General features: G+C 32.4%; 3 protein-coding genes across 4 annotated transcripts; 2 read left to right on the forward strand and 1 right to left on the reverse strand.

Moving 5' to 3' along the window:
• The first annotated feature begins 240 nt into the window (after positions 1–240).
• On the forward strand, positions 241–4,577 carry LOC132634857 (MYB-like transcription factor EOBI). The gene is made up of 3 exons (XM_060350973.1): positions 241–438; positions 1,155–1,284; positions 3,590–4,577. The coding sequence occupies exons 1-3, from the start codon at positions 306–308 to the stop codon at positions 4,317–4,319; spliced, it is 993 nt and encodes a 330-aa protein (XP_060206956.1). The 5' UTR covers positions 241–305; the 3' UTR covers positions 4,320–4,577.
• An 11,026-nt stretch (positions 4,578–15,603) lies between these two features.
• LOC132634859 (mitogen-activated protein kinase 4-like) lies at positions 15,604–19,877 on the forward strand. Of its 2 annotated transcripts, XM_060350975.1 has the most exons (6): positions 15,610–15,909; positions 17,285–17,414; positions 17,512–17,649; positions 18,489–18,821; positions 19,232–19,415; positions 19,520–19,877. In XM_060350975.1, the coding sequence occupies exons 1-6, from the start codon at positions 15,752–15,754 to the stop codon at positions 19,684–19,686; spliced, it is 1,110 nt and encodes a 369-aa protein (XP_060206958.1). In that variant the 5' UTR covers positions 15,610–15,751; the 3' UTR covers positions 19,687–19,877. The 2 variants fall into 2 exon arrangements, with proteins under 2 accessions (XP_060206959.1, XP_060206958.1); XM_060350976.1 differs by lacking the exon at positions 19,520–19,877 and having other exon boundaries at positions 15,604–15,909; positions 19,107–19,235.
• A 160-nt stretch (positions 19,878–20,037) lies between these two features.
• LOC132634858 (probable polygalacturonase) lies at positions 20,038–25,149 on the reverse strand. The gene is made up of 6 exons (XM_060350974.1): positions 24,993–25,149; positions 24,569–24,904; positions 22,164–22,284; positions 21,442–21,616; positions 21,272–21,342; positions 20,038–20,955 (listed from the first exon to the last, which is right to left on the reverse strand). The coding sequence occupies exons 1-6, from the start codon at positions 25,026–25,028 to the stop codon at positions 20,246–20,248; spliced, it is 1,449 nt and encodes a 482-aa protein (XP_060206957.1). The 5' UTR covers positions 25,029–25,149; the 3' UTR covers positions 20,038–20,245.
• Between the last annotated feature and the right edge of the window lie 1,058 nt (positions 25,150–26,207).

A 26,207-nucleotide genomic window follows, 5' to 3' on the forward strand; every position in this document is an offset into this window, starting at 1 on the left:
AAGTACGTGAAAAATGTTAACTATTGGAGTTTGTTACAAAATACACAATTTGTCTACGTAGAATAAGACATAATAATAATGGGATTCATTGAAAGACTTATTGATACACCCAAAGAAAGGAAGTTGATGGAACGTCATTTTAGGGTTAGATGGAAACTACTGCAACATGGGGCCAAAGTGACTAGTTGTATTCATGTCGGCACTCTTTGCAAGATCATTTTATGGATTATTTATAGCAAATGGAGATTGAGAACACACTAATCACTTTGCTTTTTACTAATTAAACAAAGAGAGAAAGAAAAGAGATGGGGCGCCATTCATGCTGTAATCAACAAAAGGTAAAGAGAGGGCTTTGGTCCCCAGAGGAAGATGAAAAGCTCATAAGATATATTACTACTCATGGCTATGGCTGCTGGAGTGAAGTCCCTGAGAAAGCTGGTCTCTTTTCTTACTTCTTTGAACATATAATTAACTCTATATTCTTCTCTCATTCTACATCTTCATCATGACTTCGTTAAGTTACATATAATATCAGTCTGACAGCGGTGGAGACATGATTTTATCGAAGGGTTCATTATCTGTTATATATATATGTAAAGTGTGATTTTTCAACGAACCCCATTCCGCTTCTCTAGCTCTGCTAGTGGCAAATCTAGACTTGATGCATCGGGTTCAACAGAACTTGATCGCTGTTGTGTCTAGCTCAGATTATACATATGTGTGCGCAAAAAAAATATTAGTAGCGCACACATATAATAAAGAATAGAATCCGTTAGACTCTAAATACTGAACTCGTCATTGTACTATATAATGTACAATATTCACAAGACATAACTAAACTTGTGTTAGTGATATTTGTTTCCATTTGCCAGAAACCACATTGCTGACTGATTTTTTTGTAAAAGACTCATTTATTGCATTGGGAAGGGAATGCTAGGTTGTCAATGGGGTTTGAATTTTCTATTTTAACTGTGAATGGCAGGAAGCACACCAAGGAGCTAGCCCTCAACCCCTCGTTGAATGAAACTTCGTTGTTGCTACTATTGTTTTTTTTTTTAATTGATAAATGGTGGCTTTAATGTGGTTTTATGCCCAAGTAGTTTAGAATATTGAGGCATAGTTGATTGACTGACGGATTGTTTTGGGTCCTATAGGGCTACAAAGATGTGGAAAGAGTTGTCGCTTGAGATGGATCAATTATTTGAGGCCTGATATTAGAAGAGGAAGATTTACCCCTGAAGAAGAGAAGTTGATTATCAGTCTCCATGGAGCTGTAGGCAACAGGTTAATTTTCTTAATACTAAAAATGTCCCACTTTTTATTTTATTGTTTAAAATTAAAACTTTAATTTTCAATTTTTAGTATTCTAGCTAGCTAGTTAAACTTTCTTTAGTACTTTCATATATGTAAATTGCTCACAACAACTTAATTGTACAAACCAAATATAAGTCTTCTTAATTTGTACATATTAAATAATTGAATCAAATAAGTACTCTTGGTTGTGAAGTAGTGAAACTTAAGTATTCACTCCATTTAGCAACTTGGAAAAAATACTACTTTCTACCTATAGATTATGTTTTACATTGAAAGCAAGATTCTTATATTATAAGATATTAGTTTATTAAGTTATGTGCATATGACACACACAAAAAACGCACTCAGAATTAATTTCATTGTCAAAGCAGTTTCTAAAAAGGACGTTAGAGAGGCAACATCAGATGTTTTCAGTAGATAATACTCAATTAACTAATGAAACAGTTCCCTCTTGATTTTGTACTGTATTTTATTCTCAATTCGATATTTAATTAGTAATAGTCTACTAGAGTTCACGGCAAGTTGTCATTGAGAACACATACTGGACTATTACTTCAATAGAACAACCCGATTTTTGTTCTCCCTTTCTTTCAGTATACGTAACCTTATTTATTTTTTAGTCCATTTCATAAAATAAAAAAAAATAAAAAAAAGGGGCGGGGTTGGGGGGGGGGGGGGGGTGGACCTCCGGTCTAAATTTGAATATGATTTAACTCAAACATCTCATTTTACCCTTTATGACAAGTTTTTATAGCCACGAACAAGTAATGATATGCTTAAGACCACAAATTTTATTGGCTAACTTTGCCCTCCATTAGCCAAAGTAGTCAAATATACCCCTCCATTAGCCAAAATATACACATATACCCTTGAATGGATGGAAATCCCCAAATCAGTCAAAATTACACATTTAACTAAAATTGCCCATGCCCCATAAGTTAGACCCGACCAGAAATAATTTCCCCACACCCTAATATACCCCCCCAAAAAAAAGCTACGGAAATTAACTTGTAAAACTACAAAGATACTCGATTAGTCTCCTATTATAAGACAAATAATTTCTTCTCTCGTTTCCTCTTAACATAATACTATGCAAATTTATGCTTAGAAATTAAGAAAAACAAGTAAAGCTAAAATTAAAAAACACATAACACCAGTAGTAATAACCACAAACACACCCAATTAATCGCACTATTAATCAATAACATTTTTTTCTTCTTAACATCACAATTTCTGCTAAAACATTAGAATACACACACACTTGAAAATCAATAAAAACTACATAAAGCCTCATATATATATATATATATATATATATATATATATATATATATATATATATATATATATATATATATATATATATATATATATTCTACAAAAATGAAATGATGATTAAAACTGATAAATTATCTACAACTGAAAAACATTCAACGTGATGATGAAATTAGCTTTGACAAAGAAAATAGTTTTACTGATAAATAGTTTTTGTTTTTTTTTAGTTTCAAACAAAAAAATATACGCTACAAATTTGTGCTTAGAAATTAAGAAAAATAAGTAAAGCTAAAATTAAACAACACATAACACTACGATAATATTCTTCTTCTTAATTAACATAGCAAATACGTAAATTTAAGAAACACGATCACTTGCAATTTTTTAAAAAAAAAAAAAAACTACAGAAATTAATTTATTGTTTTAGGGTGGGGAGGAAATTATTTTTTGGGTCGGGTGAGGTCTAACTTATGGGGCATTTTGTAATTTTAGTTAAATGGGTAATTTTAGTTGATTTGGGGATTTCAATCAATTCAGGGGTATATGTGTATACTTTGGCTAACGGAGGGGTATATTTGACTACTTTGGCTAATGGAGGGCAAAGTTAACCAATAAACTAAAGTAGAGGGATATATTTGACCCTTTTCCCAATTTTAAAAGTCTTTATTTTTTTTCTTAAACTTCGTGCTCGATCACATAAAGTCATATAAAATGAGATGGAGAGAATATAGTAACTTATTTTGGTGTTGAAAATGGATTTAGCTTGTATACATTGTACAATGCTAAGAAGTTTTACAGTATTAGCGTATTTTAAAATGTTGTATCATGTGTGTAGCAGAAACCAGTCTTTTTTTTTCCCAAGTTACTGGACACCCTTTTACATAAGTATTATAGTTTCTTGTAGTTATCTTTTCACGTGATTTGATGGTGTAAAAATTCTTTCAGACTGTTAGTCAACTAAATGTTCTGTTTTGTAACATTGCCTATGTAAAAATTGTAGGTGGGCACATATAGCAAGTCATTTGCCTGGAAGAACAGATAATGAGATAAAGAATTACTGGAACTCATGGATAAAAAAGAAGTTAAAAAAGCCTTCAAAACCATCAACAAACACAACTATAACTGATCATCACCAACAGCAGCAGCATCAAAGATCTCCATTGGCTAATTATAACACAATTACAAGCCAACAAGATATATTCTTTACACAAGATATTGGAACAAAATCTCAAGTGCTCCTCCAAGATTCAGCCCTGTTCACTTCTCCAAACCAATTATTCTTTTTCGACAGCGGTTCACTCGACTCTATGACAAATGTTATTAATGATGCCACAAACCGAAGTACGAATAATGCAGCTTTATTTCAAGAAACATCAGTGTTAAACTCAGAGTTTTGCTGGCAAGTTGATCAAGTGCAACAACAGCAACATCAAGTACAGACATCATACGCGATAGGAATGGATTCGAATTATTTGCCACCGTTGATAGAGAGTATGGTACCACCCATGGAAATACCCCATAGTAGTAACAATAATTTGATGGTGGAAGGGCAAGAAAATAACAATCAATTGAATGAATGGAGTAGTCACGTGGACACACAACAATGTTGTCCAAGTTATCTATTTTGGGATCAAGAAAATGAACCACTTGGAGGGGATCATGAGATTATAGATCCAAGTACATCAAACAATATGGGACAAATTTTATCTTCTTTTCCTTCTTCTCTATGATTGCAACTTCATGAGAGTGAAGATTGAGTTTTTTTTTTTTTTTTTGTGGTCTTTTTTTGAATTATTTCGGGAGGTTTGTTATTAATTGAGTTGTGAGATAGATAGAGAGTGAAATGAAAGGTGTTTGCAACAGCATGTTAATTAAAAGTGTTTCTTTGGACATATTCTCATAATTAAAAGAAAGGGAAATAACATTGAGTTTGATGAAAAATGCTTCATTTATCCTTTAATTCACCTATTCTTCATAGTGTTTTAGTTATATATTGTATACATACACACACATCAGTCTAAGAAACTTTTACATTTTTTTTTTAAAGAAACTTTTACATTATCATATCATATTTACATGTTATAATAGGTAATTTGTCTTGTTTCCAACGTTTCAAATTTATATTTAAGGAGGCTTACGTGTAGATATCATTTGAGTGAGTTGATAGTATTAAAAATCCTCTACACCAGAGCAAATAGATGTTGCCCCAAGTGGTATTATAGTCGAAATTCTTTACTAGATAATAAGCAAAATGAAAATCCCAGATATAAATATTGAAAATGTCAATGCTTGTTATTATTGTAATTTATTCACTTTTTTCAAATTTTGATCCCGCTGTTGAAAAATCCTACATAAACTATTATTTCATGAAGGAAAACCATTTTACGCAAAAGGGGGGGGGGGAATACACGCATTCTACATTACTACTAATATAAGCTTCCCGTAGGCGTTTGGACGTGCGATTTGAAACCATGAGATGAAATCAGCGTTTGGACATGGATTTCATCTCATGATTTCAAACCATAGTTTGAAATCCTAAATCATTCAAAAAGGCATGATTTAGGGTTTCAAACCATGATTTTAAAAATTTTAAATATAAAACTTGACCAATAGTTTATGTTTTGTAAAAAAAAAAAAAAAAAACCCATAAGTTGGTAGATTTTTTTAATAATTACTCCCACCAACCATTATTAAAGAGTAGTTACATTACTATTCATGTTAAATTTTCTTTTTTATTGAACTAAAGTTTTATCAATTGATGTTGTATTTTTAGAAAGGCTTTCTAATAGCGTATTAATTTTGTTATAAATTATGACCTGTTCATTTGATAAGATTGTATAAGAATTGAGAATATTTTGATAGTTTTCACAACTTGTGGGATTTTTATGTCTATAAGAAAAAATACAACTTAAGAAATTCAAATTGCATATCCAAACATAGTTTCATCTCATAATTTCAAACTATGTCCAAACGGCTCCTTAGAGTCTTTAATTTTACTTTGAGAGCCTTTTGGTCATTTCAGGTAATATAAGGTGCATTAATTTGCTTGCATTGTACGCTTAACAACTTGGACATGGAATTTTACTGACACAGCACCACTTATCTTTGCTAAAATGTCAAATAAATCCTAACTTTTGTAATATGGGCCCACGAGGGTATGTCTGTAATTGTAACGAAATGAAAAAGCTCTATTGGCTGAAAAAATAGATTAGTCCAGCTCCTATATAAAATCTTTGTTGTGTTGACCAAATCACCCTTTTACCAACCCTTCTGGACGGTGGCCCCACTTGAATTCTAATTCTAACTTCATGCATGTGCACTGAATGCATTTGCTGCTTTTCAAAGTCAATTATTGTTTCTATGTATCTCATTTGGTTTACTCTTTGCTTCCACGTGTATATGATTGCTGACCCATTGTATTTGCATAACTGTTATAGCAAACAAAAGAGTACTTCACAGTTCACCTGCATACTCAGAAGCACAAGGATGGGTTATATCATTGGTTACTCCAAAATAATTAATCAAGAGTACTACTTATTAGCTATTTTCCTTTTACTTCTGTTACTACAAGGTTTAACCGATTACATTATGCTAAAAAATGAGAATAAGAAGGCAACATATATAACAAAAGTTAAAATATTAAGAATCATAATTTAGATTGTGGTATTAAGTCATGGAATGAAATAATTTCATTCTTAACTAGAGATTTCGGGTTTGACTCATCAAAATAGAAAAAAAATGATAGAATGTATTTTATGCGATGCAAACTAAATAATCAAAATTTGAAGACAGATATTACACGTATAATGGAAAACGTGAAAAGGTTCTCTAGGGGAGAAGCAGTATGGTCATTAGCAAGTAGAATATGCGATGTAAATGCATGGAAGTAGCCCTTTCACTTTTTTGTCCCTCAACAATTCAAACAGTTGCTAAAACTTCTCATATGATTATCCTATTAATTCCTTTATGCCTTATTATTGAATAATTTTATGAAATTTTCTTCTGAATTTTAGTTTATAGGTAATATAATACTTTTGACTGACTAAATTGTGATACTTTTGTTTTTTTAAACGATTTTAAGTGAGCATTTCGACCTAATTTCTAACATAAGAGCTTTTCAAGAGCATTTGAAAGGATACACATTTAGATCACTGGACTGACGGAAATTACAATTTAAATAACAACCTAAAAGATATACCGTGCAAATAATTCGTTTTGTTTTTTAAATGAAAAGAAAACTATACTCCAATGTTTAATATTTGTTATGTTGAGCCCGTGCTATCTCGAACTAGTTATTATTTTTAAACTATCTTATAAGAGGGGATAAGCAAAGCAGCTGGTCAACATGCCTGCTTCGGAATAGAGGGCAATTTGGTCATTTAGATTACAATAAAATAACATGATTGGCTGAAGAAGAAAATTACTGTAGCTGATGTATAAATTCTATGCAGCTTTGACTAAACTGTCCTTTGCTTATATCATCATTCATCACCATTGAAAAGAATAACTTCTTTTTCCGTGCGACGTGGCATGAAAATGAAGGTTTTTTTTTATTTTGGGCCACCGACCTTTTCCCTATCCACATATTGCTTTTCATTAGGTAGGTAAGTAGTAGTGTAGTACCCCTACTATTTATTAAGTACACTTTTTCTCTCTCTTTGATTATCATACACAGAATGCTTTCAAATGGAGCCACTGAGGCAAGTATTTACTGTTCTTTGCTTCTTCGTTTTTTATTATAAAAGTTTAAGACTAACATATTACATTTAAAATTAACGGAGATCAGCAAATGTACACGTGTGGATAATAACAACAGCGCAAAAGCCTTCTTCACTTTCTCCGATTCGCAGTCATAAACCAATACTTCAATCTATTCTAGAGCAAATCTGTATACATTCCATAAGAAAGGTATTAGATGGCCTTATTTTCTAAATATCAACATTGTGAGAAATATACTAAAATTAATTATCAAAGTGTAGCAGTCCATCTGGATTTTAGAAATAATATATCTGATAATGTTGAAATGTTTGTGCGAGTATCTGTTTTTCAAAGAATACCAAATTAATTTTAAGTATGTTAGTATTGTATGGAGGACCTCTAACTTGCAAACTTCCGCTAAAGATTTAAAAATCACATATTCAAAACATATACATCTCCAAAATTCAAAAAAAAAAAAAGTTAATCATCCATTTTAATATTTTCACCGGTGATCGGGCCCGTGCACAACTAGTACTAATATATAAAAGAGACTAGAAGCCCAGTGTTGTCCGTCGACATGCTAGCTTGCTTAAACAGGGTTATTTTTGGTATTCTGTAATTTTAAGGCTTTAAGAGTATTGTACATCTTGCTGCATGAATGTATTTTCCCACGGCTGACCAAGAAAACCGCTCCACTATAGTTTAATTACTTTTTCCGTTCACTTTTACTTATTCACTTTGAATTTTTTATGTCATTTAAAAATAATAAATACAATATATAATTTACCAATGTAATCATATTAATTGATGCATATTTTATTAAATTTAAAAAATAATTTAAAATGAATAATTAAAAGTAAAAATCTATTTTTAAAATACTATACAATAAAAATAAAGAGAAAATACTTCTTGCCAACCGAAAAGTTAAAGTACCAGTGGGCCCACTTTGTTTTCCCATTTCAATGTTCAAACCTCCTAAAGGTTTGGGCCAACTAACAGTACATTTTCTGACTACAACACTACATTTGTTATTTTTTCTTACCTTCGGGGTCCCACTAATAGCCATTTCATACACCTGTTTACTACTTTAGCCAAAATCAATACTCTTGCCATATACTTTATTACTTTAAGTAAGGATTTATTTGAAAAGTAAGAAAACAAAACTAATTAAAATCAATATATATTAATGTGAGTTTTACTATGTTTTTCATTCTACAAATAGTATTTCAAAAGAAAAAAACTTCTAAAACTTATAATCTTAAATATGTCATAACAGTTATGTGATTATCAGGCTTTTGAAATTTGTAATATTAAATATGTCATAATATTTATTTGATAATAATAAACTTGTTATGAAGAATAATATTAAAACATAAATGCCGTGCTGTCAAAGGGCTTTGCATCTAGTTTAGTAAGAAATAGGAAGGGAAAACTACATATATATATATATATATATATATATATATATATATATATATATATATATATATATTAAGGAGAAATATTTACGAAACGTGACGATAGATTTTTTTATTTATAAAACATAATGATATATTACGAAACATGACGGATTTTCATATATTTTTCGTTTTTTTTTTTTTTTATTTTTAAAATTATATATTTTTTTTAAAAAAATAATTTTTTTTCGCTCAAAGGCTTAAAAAATTACCTCAATTTTTTGTGTATGAAAGCTGTATGAAACATGTATAAAATGTGTACATGTGAGCGAAATTTTTAATATAATTTTCATACACAAAATTGTGAGCGAAAATTTTAAGCCTTGAATATTGTATGAAAGTTGTTATAATGTAGTTGTAGTTATATTAATTTTCCAGAAACCTAATATGAACTTTTTATATGAAAAATGTGAATGAAATTCTAAGTCTTGAGTGAGATATACATATTTCATACCATTCTCATGCATAAAATTTTGAGCGTAATGTTTAAGCCTTGATCGAGATATACATATTTCATACGTTCTTCATACATAAAATTTGAGCGAACTTTTTAAGCCTTAAGCAAGATATACACATTTCATACACAAAAATTTGAGCAATTATTTTAAGTCTTGAATGTTGTATCAAAATTGTATACAATATTGTTGTAGTTGTATTAATTTTACAGAAATCTAACATGAACTTTATATACGAAAATATGAGCGAAATTTTAAGACTTGAGCGAGATACAAATTTCATATTGTTTTCATATACATAATTTTGAGCGGATTTTTTAAGCCTTGAACGAGATACACACATTTCATACATTTTTCATACAGTTTTCATATACTAAATTTTGAGCGAACTTTTTAATCCTTGAGCGAGATATACACATTTCATACAACTTTCATACATAAATTTTTGAGCAAAAAAAAATATTTTAAAAAAAATAAAAAATAAAAAATAAAAATAATTTAAAAAAAATAATAATAATATATATATATATATATATATATATATATATATATATTTTTTTTTTTTTTTTTTTTTTAAAGCATGTTTTGTATAGGGTTTGTAATGTTATGTTTTGTAAATGTAAAATTATCGTCACGTTTTGTAAATATTTCTCCTTAAGATGTATATATACATAGTTGACCCAAATAGGAATAAGATAGGTCTAATTTGATTTGGACCAACTTTCAGGTCTCAACTCTAACCTCTTTTTTTTTGGCGCGGATTGTCCTTCAAAGGCACTGGTCTTTAATTTTTGTCCTTCTCCTAATACGCCGATGTTCTGGGTTTGAACCCCGGCTAAGTAAAAAAAAAAATCGCAAAGCAGAATTTCATAGTAAAATTAGGTCTATTCAGGCAAAAGTTATGCCTTAAGATAGAGTTTGCCTTATGCCTGAAGGTGAAACTCTGCCTTAAGTAGAGTTTGCAGTCAAACTCTAGCTTATAAGGTAGAGTTTGCAAGCTCTACCTTAAGGAGAGTTTTGCAAGCAAACTCTACCTTGTGATTTTTTTTAAAAAAAATTTAACTGAATGGGAGTTCGAACCTGAAATTCAGAAATTTTAGGCGAAGGATAAAAATTAAAAAACCAGCAATTTGAGGGACAAAATTAAAGACCACCCCCGAATAAGGCCAATCGTGCAAATTGCCCAACTCTAACACTGAGCAGTGTGGTCTGCTATTGGAGGCTGGTCCACTTTAGTCTTTTTTCTTCTGGGCCTTAGAGTAGCAATTGGTTGGGCCTTTTTGTAGTTATTATTCCAAAAAAATTAGCTAATGATTTCTTTTTGAGATAAATATTTATTAAATAATTGTTTAACAAATATTTTTATTATTTTTGCAATTTATGGACCTTTTGACTCTCATGGGCAGATAAAAAATATGCGGATTTGTGTGGAAAATTTCATTTAGGAGTAAAGCATTCTCTACCAAAGACGACTCCGTTTTAAGGCTCGGACTCGAAACATTTGGTTAAGGATGGAAGAAACTTACCACCGTTCCATAACTTGATGTGGTAGTTGCGTTTTGCTTTTATACATCTTTCTTATTCACTTTTCCATTTATTGGTTGCTTACAAGTATATCACCCATAGTGCAATTAGAGGTAGCAAGTTTTTTTTGTTTCTCACCTAGTGTTCGGTATTTATATTGAGGTTTAATTAAACACGGATTCATGTCGGCTGGGAAGTTCTACATTAGGACAAAACGCTTTTTACTAAAGACTACTTTATATTCGGATATCAAACCCGAATCTCTAGTTAAAGATGGCAAGCTGATTCTACACTCGAAAACATTTATCAAGACTCGAAAACATTTATCAAGACTTGACCCCTTGAGGAAAGTTAGCAGTAGTTGGAATATTATTATATTAAGTGCAAGTTGGTCCTTCGAGTAGGACTTCCAAGAAGTTGACCGAAGAATCATTCTTCGTATATGTTCATTTTTAACTCTTTCTAATCTCGTAGTAATTTTTAATAGAAACATCAATATCTATGTACATACGTCTTTTTTCCTACCTATGCTATCAACGCGCTTTAGGTTTAGGTCATTTGGGATAGGCCTATGCATATTAACGGTTAAACTAATAATTCGAATTAATTATTGAGTTATTGAGTTAATGGTTAGGGTTAATGGATTACTGGTTCGGGTATCGAGTGATGCCTTGTGGTTATTGGCTTATTGGGTCGGGTCACGGTTTGGTCAATTTTGTTAACGGGTGAATCGATAACCCGATAATCATTTATTTAATTACAATTCTACCCTTTTATATAGAAAGTCACTTGACTAGATTTAGGGTTCACTTGATTTCCACTTCATAAACTCAGTCTCTCAAGCGACGATTTTCACTTCAGAAACCCTTCTCCTCCGACTCGCAAGAGGCAAGCCCAATGTAAACTATCTTTTACTTCTTTTACAATCTACATTACTTTCAATTCTCACTCTTGTTTCTATGTTTTTGTATTTCTCTAGTGGTGCTAGACAAGTTATTGCTAACTAATGCTATGTAAATGCCTGAAGAATGTTTCTTATTTCCCTTATGCATTGGTGTTTGCAGTGACAGGTTTGATAAAATCACATATTTAGTTGGTCCAATTTTGTTTACGTCCTTCATATTTCAATTGTATTATTTTGTTCGGCATAGTCTTAGGAACTAAAGCTACTTTCACTTTTGGATATAGGTTCTTTGTTCTTGAATTTTTTTTTGTGTGAAATATTAACGGTTAAACCGATAACCGAACCGATAACAAATACCAACCGATTAACCGATAACCCATTAACCGATATCTTAACGGTTTAACATGTCTACAAACCAATAACCGATAAGTTGAACCAATAACTTTTAAACCCGAACCGAACGGACCGCTATGCAGCCCTAGTTTGGGATGCTCAAAGTTTTGATTTTATTATTACATATACTCTTTTTGTATTTATAAAGAAGGACAAAAAGAAACGAGACGACTTTAACAAATTTAATAGACGATTGGAACATTTTATCTACAGTAGTGAAAAGGAGCAACTCATGGGGATAGATTCAGAAATTAAAATTTATAGGTTCTTAGAGTAACCTCACGATATACAATAATAACTGAGTTCATATTTAAATATTTATAAATTTCTAGTGAATATTTTTATACATAAGTAATGGTTGGGCAAAAGCTATCGGATTCTTGTGAACCCGGCCGCAACACTCGACTCGATTGTGACGTCTTGACTATTGAATTATATTGTAGGATATTCTTCCTAGGCGTCATACATTGTGTCGCTCCGCACACTGTGCCCAAAATTTGGTTTGTGATGGTGTCGTGGGCCGGATACTGGCTTCCCATGGGCGAATTTGTGTACAAATTTTAGGGCATGTGAACCCATAGTCTCTTCGTAAAATTAGGTATTTTATGTCATATATATATTAAAAATTTGAAATACTATTAACCGCTGGAACCCATACTGCAAGAAGGATAAATGGTGCATTTTGTAAAAGATTGAGTTATTTACCCGGAGGACTAGGGACCAATTTTCCACTAAATACAATTTTTCCTTCTTTCTTTAGTGGTGCACTCATATTCTAGAAATCCTGGAATGGCCTTTGGGGCTCCCGTGCGCCTCGAGCTCGCGACTGGCCTAAATGCGAATCCACGTCGAAAAAAATTATATTGCGTGATATAAAAATTTAGAATGTAATAGTATTCCTTTTAAAGAAAAAAAATGAAAATATAAATACTCAAACTATTAAACAAAAACACAAAGAAAGTTATTATTTAGAATAATCAAAGTAGAAAAGAATTACAGTACCAAACTATTTTAGAAGAAAAAAAGTTCCTAATTATTGTATAGGGTAAAATCCGTCTGACACCAAGTGGAGGTATCAAAGGATGACACGTGGAGATGGTGACATATCAGATTTGAGTCAGCAAACGAGGGGTTTCGGGAAAGCATAACGATGCTCCGGAGGAGTAACTTGGCAGCCGCTACCGGAGACAGAAACTACAAAGGGTCCGAAGAAGCATGCCAACTCACCGGTCAAACGTCATTCAATGTGCAACCGTTACAAGAAACCCCAAGTCTTGGGTCTTAAATTTGCATTATTGCCCTTCATTGTCATAACATTAAATCTTTTTATTACTTTTGGCGTTAATATTGGTAATGGAGAGGACATGAATTGTGGATCATGCACCCCATAACTCTAGTCTAAATAGATGTGCTCATATCATTGTAAGAATCATCTGAAAAAATATACAGAATTATCTTGCTCTTTGTTCATAATTGCTTTTGTTCCACTAAGCAAAGATCTGATTGTTCGCTTGTCCGGAGACTCTAGCTCAAAAGCTTCTCCAAGGCTCAAGCTATTGCTTTAAATTCGTTAGCTTTCTTTATAATTATCTTGCTTAATTTTACATATTATCTCATTATTTGGTCATATTGATACACGTGTCCCTGACCACATACACAAATTTAACTGTAACGATTTTCCGTGTAAACAACTATGACACTAATAATTATCTCCTTAATACTCTATCTGGATTAAAAAGAGTGTCCGTTTAGCCATTTGCACACCTCTTAAAAAAATACTAATTCTAAGGTAAAACTAGGTAATTTGACTATACTACCCTAATTGAATAGATATTTGATCAATTAACACTTAATAAAGTCAATTTTAAAAGTATAAAGGTAATTATTTCTTGATTTAATAAGTGGACCTTTTTTTTAAACAAAAAATAAAATAAAAAGAGTAAGTGGACACTCTTTTTTATCCGGAGAGATTATTACTCCCTCCGTCCACTTTTACTTGTCCAGTATATTGAAAATAGACGTCCACTTTAGAAAATCTTGGTAGAATTTATCACTTTTTTCCTATTTTACCCTTATTATTAACTATAGTCATCTCCTAATGCATTTCCCAATACATTAAATTAATTTAGAGAAAATTACACTGTATGTTAATTGGGGCAACAATGTGATCAAAATTGACCCTTTTTTTAATTCTTACAAAAAATAACCTAAAGTTTTCTCTCTCTTTGCCTTTGTATATGTTGGTATATGTTGGTATAAGTGTTTGTATATGTTTGTATATATCTATATATTTTGGGTTATATTTTGTAATGTAAGTTTGAGCTATTTTTTTGCAATGCAAGTGATCAATTTGTATATTTCTGAAATTTTTTCTTAAATTTATTACTATATTCAACGAGTGATATGGTAAACTTTTCATTCTTTTTAGCTCCTTAACCGGCGTGCAAGTCAATAGGAGACAAGTAAAAGTGGACGGAGACAGTAATATCTTGGCATTTCCCCATAGTGAAAAAGTGAAGACTGAAGTCCTCACGGATATTCAAAGCCGTGTTTGTTGTTCCCTGTTCTGTTTATTCCTTAGTACTCTTTCCGGATTAAAAAGAGTGTCCGCTTAGTTATTTGCACACCTCTTAAGAAAATATTAACTTCGAGGCAAAAATAGATAATTTGACTAAACTATCCTAATTGAATAGAGGTTTGATCACTTAACACTTAATAAGATCAATTTTAAAAGAATAAATTTAATTGTTTCTTAATTTAATAAGTGAACGACTTTTGTAATAAAAAAATAAAAAGATTAAGTGGACACTCTTTTTTATCCGGACAGATTATTTACTCCCTCCGTCCATTTTTACTTATTCACTATACTAAAAATAGATGTTCGTTTTAGAAAATTAAGATATAATTTATCACTTTTTTCCTATTTTACCCTTATTATTAACTATAGTCATTTCCCAAGATATTAAATTTATTATATTCAAAGGGTAAACTTTTCATTCTATTTTGACTTTTTAACAGGCGTGCCAAGTCAATACTCTCTCCGGATAAAAAAAAGAGTTCACTTACATATTCGCACACTCCTTACGAAACTACTCACTCCAAGAAAAAAAAATGTAAATTGACTAAATTATCCCTAATTAAATAGACATTGAGATTCGATCACATAACACTTGACAGGAACAAATCTGGAAAAATAAAATTAATTATTTTTTAATTTAATAAGTGGACTTTTTTTTTTGACCCAAGTGGACAACTTTCTTTTATCCGGAGGGAGTAAGAGATCGAGAAAATGATCAAAATGGTCCTTAATGTTACTTACATTTGATGGGTTTTTTGTGTCAAACATTTGAATAATGTTACGACATTATATTTAGGATTTAGGACCAAAACCATCTACATTTTGCATACATCAAGGATTATTTCAATCAAGTGAATATATCAAGGACCAAAACAATCCAACCCTCATACATTAAGGACCATTTTGATCATTTTCTGGAAACATCAAGGACTATTTCAATTAAGTGAATATATCAAGACCAAAACAATCCAACCCTCACCATTTTGATCAGTAAACGTGGACGGAGGGAGTATTAAAAAGTGAAGACTGGAGTCCTCACGGATATTCAAAGCCGTGTTTGTTGTGCACTGTTCTGTTTATTCCAAATTCCAAAAAAAAAACATTAAAACCATCATACATACATAACCTCCGGCAAACACCTCCACCTCAAATCATGGCTAGTCAAACCACCGGTAACCGTGAAATAAGAGGAGTAATCCTACACGGTGGTCAATACGTCTGTTATAATGTATACGGTAACTTATTTGAAGTTTCAACTAAATATGTTCCTCCTATTCGTCCAATCGGTCGTGGTGCTTATGGCCTTGTTTGGTAAGTTTTTCCACTTTTTTAATTTACTTATTACTCTTTTCAATATGCTGTTTATGTGAATCTTACTCTAAATATGTGATTGTTTTTTTTTTTTTTTTGAATGTTAATTTATACTCCCTCCGTCCAAAGAGATTATCTTAGTTTGACTTGGCGCAGAGTTTAAGAATTTGGACCGGGATTTGGCCAACTTATCACATATTTGTCTTAGCTTAGAAATAAAGAAAGTCTTTTGAAAAGTGTGGTCCAGAACCGGAACAAGTCTTAAATATTTGTGTGATTGTAAATCCTCTCATAAAGGTTAAATTGTTTCTAAATATAGAAAGGTGTCAATCTTTTTGGGATAGACTAAAAAGGAAGACAATGTTTTTGGAACGGGGGTATGAACTTTGTGGAATAAAAGTTCAAGTCTTTAAAAAGAGCACAAATTTTTTCAATCAGAGTTAGAGAGCTAGGATTTGAAATTTATGGGAGAAATATTTTGATTTGTTTTAGATATGCTGTTTGTGTTCATAGTCTAAATATGTGATCAAAATTTTGAATGTTAAATTATGTGAACTTTATGACTAAGAGCCCGTTTGGATTGGCTTATAGGTTGCTTATAAGCTGTTTTCAGTTTTTTTGAGTGTTTGGCTGGCCAGCTTTAAAGTCATTTTGTGCTTAAAATAAGCTCAAAAAATAATCGGGCCCATTTGACTTAACTTATCTAAAGGAGCTTATAAGCCAAAAAAAATAAGTTAGACTACCCCAACTTATTTTTTTTAGCTTATAAGCTGTTTGCAGCTTATAGGCATAAGCTCATCCAAACAGGCTCTAAAAGTTCAAGTCTTTGAAAAGAACACAAATCTCTTTATTAGAGGCGGAGCCAGGATTTGGTGTTTATGGGTTTGGAATTTTAGTTCTTTTAAGTTACTCGGTTCTAAATTAATAACTTGTACATATGCAATGGATTTCTTAGCTAGCGTTAGGACATAGATTTGGTTGAAACTTGAAAAAAGAGTATTTGGAAGTTGAAGTTGTGTTTGGACGTGCATTTTACTTGAAAAAAGTTGAAGTTTTGTGGGTGGAAGAAAAATTTTCAAGTTCCAAAAACTAATATTTGGGTGAAAACTTTTCTTCAAAATTTTATCTGATCAAACTCCATGAACAAACAACGTTTTCAATTTCTTTTGATAAAATGTAATAAATAAAATAAAAAAACTATGTCCAAATGGAAGAAAACAAATACAGAATTTGGACCAAAGTTATTGGTTCGGTTGAACCCATAAGCTATACTCTAGCTCTGCCCCTGTCTACTGGTTATTTTTGCTCATGTTAGCCATGTTTGGGGGGCTTTATATGATTGAATAGTCGTTTCTTATTTTCTTCTATTTGTTAGTGCTGCTATAAATTCAGAGACGCGTGAGGAAGTTGCGATTAAGAAAATAGGAAATGCATTTGATAATAGAATTGATGCAAAGAGGACGTTGAGAGAAATTAAGCTACTTCGGCACATGGATCACGAAAATGTAAGTGGATTTTGCTCCTATCTAGTGAGTACTTCCTGAAGGAATTTGATTTATTGCTTTGTTTTTGAGTAATTTCAAGGTTTTGTTGAATTTTTAGATTATTGCAATCAAAGACCTCATAAGACCGCCAACGAAAGAGGCTTTCAATGATGTATACATAGTTTATGAATTAATGGATACAGATCTTCATCAGATTATTCGGTCTGAACAGCCTTTGACAAATGATCACTGCCAGGTTTTTTCTCTTCCTTGAAAATTCTGTTACTAGATATTTATGATTTGTGTAAAAATGTGTACTTTTATTTTCTATTTTGATTCTACAAATGTTTGACATGAAGTTGTTGATTTGTCAGAAAGCGTGTTGTAGGATTTAGAAACAAACTCCCACATATATTACTTCAGCAAGTCTAGCTGCTGTTGTAACACGATGTCCTAGTTAATCAACTTGGATGGGATCAACGAAATCACGGAGAAAGAAATCTTATGCTCGTATGTGTTTATTATTCTGTTTAGAGAAATTTATCTTAGTACAGGGTGAGCATGTAATTTAACTATTAGGTTAGTTAATGCAGAATTGTTGTCATTCTTTAATGTGACATGAATAAGTTGAAGAAGAATTCCTTTCTCTTTTTTCTCGTTTCTCTTATCTAGTATATGCTACTATTTTGCCTATTTGTTCTTATACTATGACTACAGCACAGTTGTTTCTCTGTAGTCTGTGCTGTAAAAATAAAATATGGACAGGAGTATTAGTCATCAGATACTTAAAGATGTCAGTTACCGGTAATGATTTTTATAAAGCATTTAAATGTCCATAAGTTCCTGCGATAGATTCAAAAGGCGGCAATGAATTGGTTCCTCAGTCGTATCAATCTCTTCCATTCTCCTGACAGTGTTATCAATCCTGTTATTCAGTACTTTCTCTTAATAGCGTGGAGGAAATCCTAGAAGTTGGTCCAGCTTTCACTGGAAAGATTCGAATATACTGCTTTCTTTCCGAAAGTCACTCTGGCACACTGCAGTTACCTTATCTAGGTTTTTAATAGTTGGATAACATTTGGATTAATTTTGCAGTACTTCATGTATCAGCTATTACGTGGACTGAAATATGTACACTCAGCAAACGTCTTACATCGTGATCTTAAGCCAAGCAATTTGTTCCTAAATGCAAATTGCGACCTCAAGATTGGAGACTTTGGTTTGGCGAGGACAACTTCTGAGACAGATTTCATGACTGAGTATGTTGTCACTCGCTGGTATCGAGCACCTGAATTGCTCCTTAATTGTTCAGAATACACAGCAGCAATTGATGTTTGGTCTGTTGGTTGTATTCTTGGTGAAATAATGACAAGAGAACCTTTGTTTCCTGGAAAAGATTATGTGCATCAGCTGAGACTGATTACTGAGGTAAAAAAGTCACGTCAAATTCTTCTTTTTGGTTTGCAATACATTTCCAAAGTCCTTTAGCAAGAACCTGACTAAAAATATCATTTGGAAGCATAAAGAAATTTATCCTGTGACATTTCACCTGCTTGTCTTAAAGTGGAAAATTTATCTGAAAACTGAGACCTGAAAGAACCTCCTCTATTCTTTCTACTCGTTTCCCCTCTATTTTAAATTGAAACTAGTGTTAAGCATTCCTCCCCTCTGAAGTTGGGAGTTGAGAGTGATTTCCAGTGCCATATTTCACAGGGGTTCAAGAAAAGGTCTGACTAGAAATGGCCTTCCCGTATATATGGGACTGTTATTTTCTGCTTCTGAAGCAGTTTGATCAGCTTATCGTTCCCAGCTTCAAATGTGTTTCTTCTGTCTTGAAGCTACTAGGTTCTCCTGATGATGCCAGCCTTCAATTTCTGAGAAGTGACAATGCCCGAAGATATGTCCGACAGCTTCCCCAACATCCTAAGCAACAATTTTCTGCAAGATTTCCAAGCATGTCTCCTTCGGCTGTTGATTTGCTTGAAAAGATGCTTGTCTTTGACCCAACCCGACGTATTACCGGTAAAGCAGCGAAAATTCTGACCTCAACCTTTGCATGATATGTTTTCCTTATTGGTTCATCCTGTTTACCTCATGTGACTTCGATTTTCTTGCTCTATGTGCAGTTGATGAGGCTCTTTGTCACCCATTTTTGTCATCTCTTCATGACGTCAATGATGAGCCGATTTGCCCCAGGCCTTTCAGTTTTGATTTCGAGGAGCCCTCAATCACTGAAGAAAAGATCAAGGAACTGATTTATAGGGAGTCCGTGAAGTTTTATCCAGTTTGTTGAACAAAATATATGACCGACTCTCCTGAATTATGTACCATATGTAGTTTTCTTCCTTCAATCCATTTTTTAAGTTATGTTTTATGGGAGGAGAGCTGATATAAACTTTTATCTTGGTTGAGGAGATAAAGCATTCCTCCTAGTGATTTGAGATGTAAAACATGCTTATATTCACCTATTAAAATTGTTCTCCATTTCAAAAGCTCCACTAGGATTATAGTGTTTGCGAAGATCTTAAGTCAACAACAATGTATTGGTATGCCCTTTGTTTAATGACTATTCAGTTCACCATATTGTGGATAACGAATGCTTGTTATTAAACACTAAGGGAGCTTAGTTACGGTTCAACACGTATTCACCAGCAATCTTCTTGCTATACTTTTATTTGAAATTTTGGTTGCAATAACTGATAGCATAATCACAAATATGTAACAACTACAAATATTAGCATGGCTCGTCCACAAAGTGAAACGGGATTGCCAGTGTATATTCATGGACAGTTCAGGTGGGTGAAGCAACAGAACAATTTTACTGATTAAGAAATTCTTATACATTGATGTTTCTAATATATTTTCTTCCTGCAGGAACACGTCTGAATTTCCATATCATCAATTGGTAAGCTCTCTGTCGGAAAATTACAGGGCGCGGCGTCCTTCTTCCCCTGGTCTGGCAATAAATCACAAGGCTGAGGTACCACACCACTTGAAATCCCGGAAATATCTGTACAATTCCAGAAAAGTTTCTTTGCTTTAGGCGCCATCTCTATCGTGACATTTGATAAGCAGATTCCAGTAAATGGATCACCAGAAATTCCAGAAAGCTTAGCAGCAATGGTCACATTCTCAGCAACCATATCGCGGTAATTGATGTTTTCAATCACAGGTAACGCGTTCGGATCATAATTGTTGTCCGGGTGAGAACCATAATCTCCTGTCATCCAGAATACGTATTTCATGGTTTTCATTGTCACACCTTTAACGTATATATCCTTCACGTATCCACCTCTTCCTACTGCTGTCTTGATTCGAACCCCTGATTCTGTATCGATCGCTGTAATGTCCTCTGCTCTAACATCTTGAATTCCTCCTGACATTTCGCTACCTAGTGCAATTGTAGCACTAGTTGGAGAAATGCAGGTGATTCGCCTTATTGCGAGTTGCTTTGTTGGCATCCCAAAGGCGACTCCGTACTCGTCCCAGCCACTCTTAACAGCAATGCAATCGTCTCCGGAGACGATGTAACAGTCTTCTATTCTAGTATTTATGCAAGAATCTGCAAGTAAGACTTAGTTTAATTAAATAAACTTCATGTTAGTCAAAAGACTAGAGCGGCAAAAGCATATTACTCTTATATACTGACAGTATAAACGAACTTCATACTTTTAGGTCAGCTAAAGGATACCTACATGCAACCTTCATAAAAAGTGAGATTAGTAACCTGAAACAACTTACCTGTTACATGAACCTTAATATCACTCAAACAAATTAAAACATTAGCTAACAAGTTGGGGTAGGTTATATGAATCCCCACTTCTTCGTTTAAACTCATTTCATATCATCATCATACTTCAGCACTAACGGAAGATTACCAGGGTTAATTCCATCAGTATTTGGAGATCTGACTGGTGCACGGATAGTGATGCCTTGGATGATAATGTTGCTGCATTTCACAAAGAAATCAAGCTTTTTTGCCTCAGTTATTATTGATTTAGAAGAAAACAATACTGAACTATTGAAAAATCAAGATTAATTTGAGTACCTGCAGTATACAGGATGCACATTCCATGAAGGAGAATTGATCAATGTAAGACTGGAGATTTGAATTTTATCAGAGTACATGATTTCTATCAGATAAGGCCTCGTAAATTTTAGTTCTTCCTTGTGGAACTTGTCCCACCATAGCTGCCCTTGGCCATCAATGGTTCCATTTTCACCTGAGTGAATTTTAAAAGAAATATTTACATGAATTCGCAAACAAAATGACATAAACAAATTTCCGCTACTTAAATGTCAATGGATTTAATACTCCGGCTAATTTATGCAAACGTCTCTTTTTTAGGTCATCATTTTAATTTGTCCCTCGTTTTTAGAAGTTGTGCAAATAGGCTTTGGGAAATGACCTTTGCAGACAACATTAGACGTGGTTCTAATATCAGCAATAACATACAAAATTATAGATCATAGTCTAACGTTTTCTTATAAGATCTTCAGTTTGCTCAAAGGGAATCCTTAGGCCGTAGTCTAAAAGGTTCATAAATTACAAGAGAAATGAAAAAGTGCCATTTATTAAACAACTGTACCAAGGAGGAACAACTGGCAGAAATTTCGGTAATACTCCCTCCGCACCGAAAAAGTTGTTGGATTCCGAGTATTAGCGACAAATATTTTTAATTTCGATGTGAATTCAGATATTGATTTTCAACTAAAGATGTTGAGTTTCAGAAATGCTAACTGTGACAGAATTAGACATAATAACAGTACCTGTGATGACAACATCAGTAAGGTTGGTTCCAAAAATAAGACTAACGAATCTACCACCGTCTGTATCTCTTCCTCGACCGTAGGATGGTAAAGGTGCAATCACCGAATAATCTTTTTCATCCTAAAGAATAACAGAAAATCAGTGAGATAGCAGAACCGAAAAAAGAAAAGCACAAAATCTAAAAAAATAGAAGAAGAAAAGCTATTAAAAAAAAATAATATAGAAGTCATTTATATCTTTCTACAAATAGCATGCACTTTTCAGTACTGTCTTTGAAAAATAGTCATTATTGACTATCCTAGAGTTTCAAATTCGGCAAGCTTAAAGTTTCTCTCGTGGATTTTTAAATTCTAGGTCAATGAACCTGGAGTTTCACTTTTTAATTTGAAATTCCCTGAAAAATAGCTATTTGTGAATTTTGCTCATTAGATAAAATTCGAATAGTGAATTTTTTTTCAAATTTTTTTTACCATGAAGATTGATGCTTCTTTTTACGTGTTCATGACAACTTATTTGCATCTCGATCGATTATTTTATTAAATATTATTACTTCTTATTAGGAAGGGGGTGAGAGACGGTAAAGTTATTTCATGTGATCTACAGATCAATGGTTCGGACCTTGAAATCAATCAATGATTTTTGAGTATTTTGTACACCGAGCTATTCTTTTTATATTTATTATTATTGCTTTTTAGTTTTTATTATTACATGTATCGAATAATTTTGCGCAGTAAAACTTAGGCAAAACGGACCAAGCATGGGATTCTTTTGGACCTTCCCCACATGCTACCAACTTACTCTGAAGAGCCACAAAAATCGCAATGGTAGCTTGGAATGTGATCCCCAAGTTATAGAAACAGGACAAATTGAGTTCACATGATGAATAACTCTGAAAATACAAAAAAGTATCCAAGGTTTAATCATATCCACATCTGTTGCCCCCATCCTAGATTATCAGTACGAAGCATTTTAATCATCCAACGAATCACAATCTCACAGTCCTATCACAATGACAAAAACGTCTCAATCCTAAATAAGTTGAGATGGGTATATAAATTTTTATTAATCATGCCGCTCCATATAATCTCATAATCCTACCATATTACGTATATAATATAATTGCAAAGAAAAAATAAGAAAGAATACTCATTAAATACTAAGGTCTTTTTCTTTTATATTACTCTTTGCTCTATCCTCGAAGGACTAAATTGGTGGCGTTTTGTCTTACAAACAGTCTTAGGATGCCTTACTCTAATGGGGATGCCTTATTTTTAATAGCTAGCTACTAAGCTCCACTGCTTGATGCTTTTTAATTTTTATTTTTATTTTGGGGAACAACTTCTGAGTTAGTTTTATAGTGGATTTGGACTTAGTTCATTGAGAGACATACTCACCGCTAAAGTAGTTCACCTTTTGCACTATTCTGAGTGGGTTGCATTCATTCACTTCCACGGACAGGAAAATTAGGTACAAATATTAAATTCATATGAGGGTTTTTGTTTAACACCTAGCTATATTGAATAATGAACTATCTCATGCTCTCAAAAGATTATACTAGTAACAACTTAAATAATAGTATGTCACATGAAGCTCGTGTGGGGCCTCTAAATTCTAATAATACATTCTCATCACTAAAGTACTGTCACATTTTACCTATAGTTAACGACAAAGGTAATGAAAGGAATGAGATCTCTATCGCTAATCAGAGTGTCAAATTTAAGGTCTGACACTAGAAAATACATAACAAAGAGTGTTTCCCCTCTTAATATGTTATACATGGCGCATTTATTTAGAGTCCATTTGATTTAGTTCATTAAAAGTAATTAATAACTATTAATAAAATAACAACATTCCAAGTGTAGTTCCACAAGTGGAGGAGAGAATGGAGTATACGTAAACTTTATTTTCATTTTTGTGGGGTAGAGAGGTTGATTTCGATGAACCCTCAACTCAAAAAACTGGTATTTCATAATAGGTTTGAAAAAAAATGCGTGAACAAAAAAGCTACAATGAAAATATTGGAAAAAAAAAATACTAACAATAGAAATAGTACAAATAACCAAAATAAAAGAAACAATAGTAATAAATAAATTGATTTTAGATGTTGAAACTGTTTCGATAATGAACACGTACGAGTTTGAATAGATGTATTGAAGCTGGGGATAAGAAATAAACACTTGACTAATAAGCAATTTCGATGTTTACCTAACGCGTAAATAAACCAAAAAATACTTATAAACTAGTTTAAACAACTTATAAATTTAACTAAACACCTCTTTAATCGTGTACAAAGTGATTCCACCGTTTAATACATGCAATTTTTTTTAAGGAACACAAACTATTTAGAGTAATCTATGGTCGAACAAACAATCATGGATTTCGAAAGTTGATAACAAAACGTTACCTGAGAGGCAAGAAGAACAGCATCTTTGTCGAGAAAGAGAGTAAAATGACTGGTCAAATTAAAACTCCCCGTCAACCATTTTCCAGCAGGTACATACAACAACGAACCACCGTCGGATTGAAACTGACTCAAATGATCAACGGCTGTCTTAAAAGCGTTAGTGTTTAACGTCTTTCCGTCACCAACTCCACCAAAATCCGTTAATGATGCAGTGTGTGTTCTGCAACTAATAGCAGAGTACTTAATGGTTTCCCATTTGGGTATTTTATGACGACCGTTAACGTTACCAAACGCCGTTAAGATCACTATGGTGAGTAGTAAAACTCTGTGAATTGCCTGAAAAAGATAATTCAATTAAAATGAGAAAAATAGAAAAAGAGAGGAAAAGTAATGGGAGATAGACAGAGAGAGAGAGAGAATTCACAGGAATGTTTGTGAGAGTGCTAAGTGGAAACTCCATTGTTATGTAAGTTGTGCTTCACAGATTTGTTAGGCATATATAGTACAAAAGATTTTTAGGAGTAACGTGATCGTCTATACACAAGTATAAGTTAATTTCAGAGATAATTATAAGTAATCTTTATATTTGAAAAATAAGATAAGTTATATGTTACTTATAAAAGTTAAAATATATAGATTGTATAAAATTATGCACCATATAAATAATTCCTTGAATGCACCACGTCAATATATAGGTTAAAGTGTACTCCTAAAATGATATTTTCTTTATTAATCCAACTTAAAATGAATGACACTTTTTTTTTAACTTAAACTTTTCATTTTATCGTTAATAAATATTTTTAGTCACATAAATATTACGACATGTTTAAAATTACATGTTTAAAATTTTTTGTAACCACACAAACGTTATAGCATGTTTAGAAGTGCAAATTACAAACGCTCTCTTTTTTCTCTTTAAAAACGTCGAATTTTAAAACAGCGTAACCTCCCAAAAGAAAAACAACCGGCAAATGTATATGTGTGTGCAGCTATATAATTAACGTATAATATATGTTTCCCGGCAGAGACCGTTAATAATTTCAATCGAGCTACCACGTAGTATGTAATTTCCTCTTTTAATTTTGTGGTCAATTAAATTATATCATATAAATTTAAACAAATTAAGTATTTGTTACGGAAAAAGAAAGATAGAGACAGAGGGGACGTTGAGAGTGGGCAAGAAGTTGAACTAATGTTTGTGGAATGTCAGAGATTTTTGGACTGGTGACTTTTTCAATTCCTCCACTATTGTTTCTTTAGTTTCCTTGGAAAATGACATGATTTGCATTAGTATTAAATAATAAATTATGTTGCCCCTTTGGAATAATTTGTAACTTTGGTTGTTAAATTTCCATGTAAGTTAGTAAAATTTGGTAACAGTTCGAGAAGGCCAGAACCAAGTAAAGAAGTAATATATCCATGGAGAATTGACAATTTGACATTTCTCTCTTGAATACGAAAGGGAGATGCAAGTTTAGTGTCTTATAGCTAATGAGACTATAACCATTTAGATAAAAACAAAACCATATTCACTAAGCAAAACATAATGCGTGATATGGATTTAAAAGTCTAAAACGCTCAACATTTCGATTTTAACAGCTAAACTAAGGATTAAATAAAAAGTGTTTTTCATATATAG

Source organism: Lycium barbarum, chromosome 4 (assembly GCF_019175385.1).
Source record: "Lycium barbarum isolate Lr01 chromosome 4, ASM1917538v2, whole genome shotgun sequence".
NCBI classification, from domain to species: Eukaryota; Viridiplantae; Streptophyta; class Magnoliopsida; order Solanales; family Solanaceae; genus Lycium; species Lycium barbarum.